The 3,026-nt window shown below is 49.1% G+C and overlaps 1 protein-coding gene across 1 annotated transcript in view; it reads right to left on the bottom strand.

Annotated features, from left to right (window-relative positions):
- Positions 1–262: 262 nt before the first annotated feature.
- Positions 263–3,026, bottom strand: part of FKRP (fukutin related protein) — a 9,567-nt gene continuing 6,803 nt past the window's right edge. The window contains exon 4 of the mRNA XM_010852712.1: positions 263–3,024. Coding sequence (XP_010851014.1) covers positions 2,509–3,024 — 516 coding nt within the window. The 3' untranslated portion in view covers positions 263–2,508. The remainder of the gene's footprint in view (positions 3,025–3,026) is intronic.

Raw genomic sequence — 3,026 nt, 5'->3', positions numbered from 1 at the left:
AAAAAGCTTCCGTTCTGGCTGGTGAACAGTATAAGAGTAATTGAGAAAGCAGTACAATTCAAAAAGACAAATTGCAACAAACTTATTAGTTTAAGTTAGTTGTTTTGATAGGTTTTCTGTCATCCCATTACTTAGTTGAATATAAAGATATTGAACAAAGTGATTACACAATATTTTAAGGGCTAGAAAAGTCTCAAACGTAATTGCTGTAAGTTCAGGAACTGCAGAGAGTTCGAAAAAAAAAAACCACCAACACACTAAGTTTGAGTCTAAGAGAAATTCTTTATCTACTGAGATCTCAAGTTTCTAATGATTCTCATTTAATGGAAAGTTGCTAGAAGCATATGATGTGGTTCCTTTCTCAAACCACAGCTAAGAAAAGGTTGTTTTAAATATATATATGTACATATATTTTATGTATATATGCATATACAGCTGTGTCAATCAAGAAGTCACACCAACAATTTCTAAATGAAACAAAACCATTACAATAATTTAAGTGATTTGAGCTTCAAGTTAGGTTCTTGGCAATAAGAAGTATGGATATATAGACAATTTTGATCATTTTGAGAATTAAAAAATATTTTTAAAATGTGATATATATATTGATTTATACATTTATATTACCATACCAGTTGCAAAATATTTTGAATATCACCAGTCCTTCGTGAATGCCTGATGGGACATTTTGAAACACTATGTGACAAGGGTCCCTGCTTCGTTGTGTGCAGGTGCCCTGCGTATAAGACATTTCCCTGGACTGTGCAGAGAGCCAAGAATACTGTCCAACCACATCGATAACCTGAATCATCCCTGTAAGTTTCCAGAATGTTCCCTGGGAACCCAACAGACTGCCAGCAGTTGGCAGGTTCAGTGGTTAGAAACAGAGGCTGCATTATAAGAGGTCAGGCTTGGGATGTCTGAGCCTCTGGAGATTGGGCCGAAGTGGCATTTAGCTTCTCTTGCTGGTGAAGCCTTCTCCTCCAAGGGCTTCACACTTCTGCAAGATCACCAATCCCTCCACTGGTTCAGAGAAGCAGTGACTTGCCTAAGGTCACAAAGAAAGACAAGAGCCACACTTGGTCCTGACTCACAACCCCTTTACTCCTGCAGGTCAAGGATCACCGTTACCTACTTCTCAGGTGCATACTGAGGTGCAGGGAAGCAGAGTCCCTCATGGCCCAAGTTCATAATGGGAGGACACAGCAGTCCTTGGATTTGAACCCAGGCCTCTCCCTTTTCAGAGCCTGTGCTCTCAAAGCCAAGTGCACATACCCAAGGGGTGTGCAGGACATGTCACTGGGATAAGGCTGATCAACAAAGCCCTCTCTGTTTATTTTTTAATTTTAAAATGGAATAAGTTGAGCTGTATTACTAATATACAGAATGCCAGTAGTGCCTGGATATAATTTAGCAATAAACACGCATATTGGAGGTACATGTCCAAGCAGGATTTCCTCTGAGGTGCCCGATCACCAGAGGAAGGCTGCCACCGCGTCACCTGCTAAGTGGTTTGGCTTCCCAAGCCCCCACCTTGGGGTACCACGTCTGCAAAGACGATGTGGGCAACGGCAGTGAAGTCTCCAGACTGACAGCCTGGGTTCGAGTCCCCCACTCTGACACTTCCCAAGCTGTCCCGCCTTGGACAAGAGACTTTATCAGTTTTTTCCTCTGTAAAATTAAAATAATAGCAGCTCTCACCTCAGACGGTAGAGGTGAGGGATAAGTCAGTTACTCCGTGTGAAATGCTGAGAACGAAGCCTGATATACAGTAAGTGCTCAGTAAATGTGAGCTATGAGGACTGTTCATCCTGCCTTGCGAGTGGGCGAACAGGTGCAGAAAGCTAAAATAATGAGGTAACACAGTTTAGTGGCCTGGGGCTGGGATCCAGAACCATATCTGCATCTTTGAGCTCTGAGCCTGCTTCCTTCTCTGCAAGATGGGGTGAATAGCAGCATGCACCCCCCAGGGCTCGCCCAGGAGGGAAGGAGGTCATTTTCTGAAAAAAAAAAAAAAAAAAAAAGTGGGGGTGGTGGTGGTGTGCGGATTGTTATCCTGTCCAGCCAGGCGCAAGAGACCAGAGTGAAGACCAAAGTCTCAAAAGACGTTAAAGCCAGTGAACCCAGGTCCTGGGCTTATGCTTGCCTTGGCACCAAGGTAGGACAAGGTCGCCCTCTAGTGGCGAAAGCAACTCAACAGCCAAGCGTCCTGGGCTCTGCGCTAGACTCCGAGGGTTCGCGCGCAAAACCGAAGGAAACCCGAGGCACAGAAAAATTGCAACAAGACAGTCTGACCCCAGAACCTACACTCATATTCTCCTTCTCTTTCAAAAACTGTCCCAGCCCCAGAGCGCCGGTTCTGGAACTCTTGGGTAGGGCGCATCCTTGACATCCGGGGCTTGGCGGTTTCGCATCCCTGGCCCGCCCACCAAACGCCAGCTGCACCAAGCAGAGGACAGCGCCCTGTGCCTGAATGTTCTCTAGACGCCGGGAGCAGGCGCGGCAGCTTCAACTGCTTCCCCCCAAACTCAGGAGCGCCGGGTTGGGATATTCGGGGTTCTCGATGACCCCGGGGCCAAACTTGAGTTCCAGGAAGCGGCGGTAGTTGTTAGGCGCCTGCGCCACGAAGCCTGCAAAGGGCAGGGGCACTAGAGGTTGCAGGAAGTGTTCGGGGAACTCGACATCCTGCCGGTGGTCCAGCCACGTGTCCTTGGTCATGACCCCGTTCCGGGGGTAGAAGGGCCACAGGTCCACGTGCAGGTGGTTGCTCTCGCTGTACTGCACGCGGAAGAAGTCGCCCTCCACCGCCTTCTCCCACACGAAGCCGCGCTCGTCCACCACCGAGCCTGCCTCGGCGCCCCGCAGCTGCTCGCAGTTGCCCACGTCCTCCAGGTAGATGCCCAGGTCCACGTCGTAGTCCCACGGGATGATGTCCCCGTGGCGGGCCGCCCCCAGCAGCGAGCCGCCCTCCAGCCAGTAGCGCACGCCAGCCGCCTCCAGCACGCCCACCACGTAGCGGGCCGTCT

The sequence above is a fragment of the Bison bison genome, unplaced genomic scaffold (genome assembly GCF_000754665.1).
Source record: "Bison bison bison isolate TAMUID 2011002044 unplaced genomic scaffold, Bison_UMD1.0 scf7180017864313, whole genome shotgun sequence".
NCBI classification, from domain to species: Eukaryota; Metazoa; Chordata; class Mammalia; order Artiodactyla; family Bovidae; genus Bison; species Bison bison.
The sequence above is the reverse complement of the archived record's forward strand: the minus strand, read 5'-3'. Positions and strand labels throughout refer to the sequence as shown.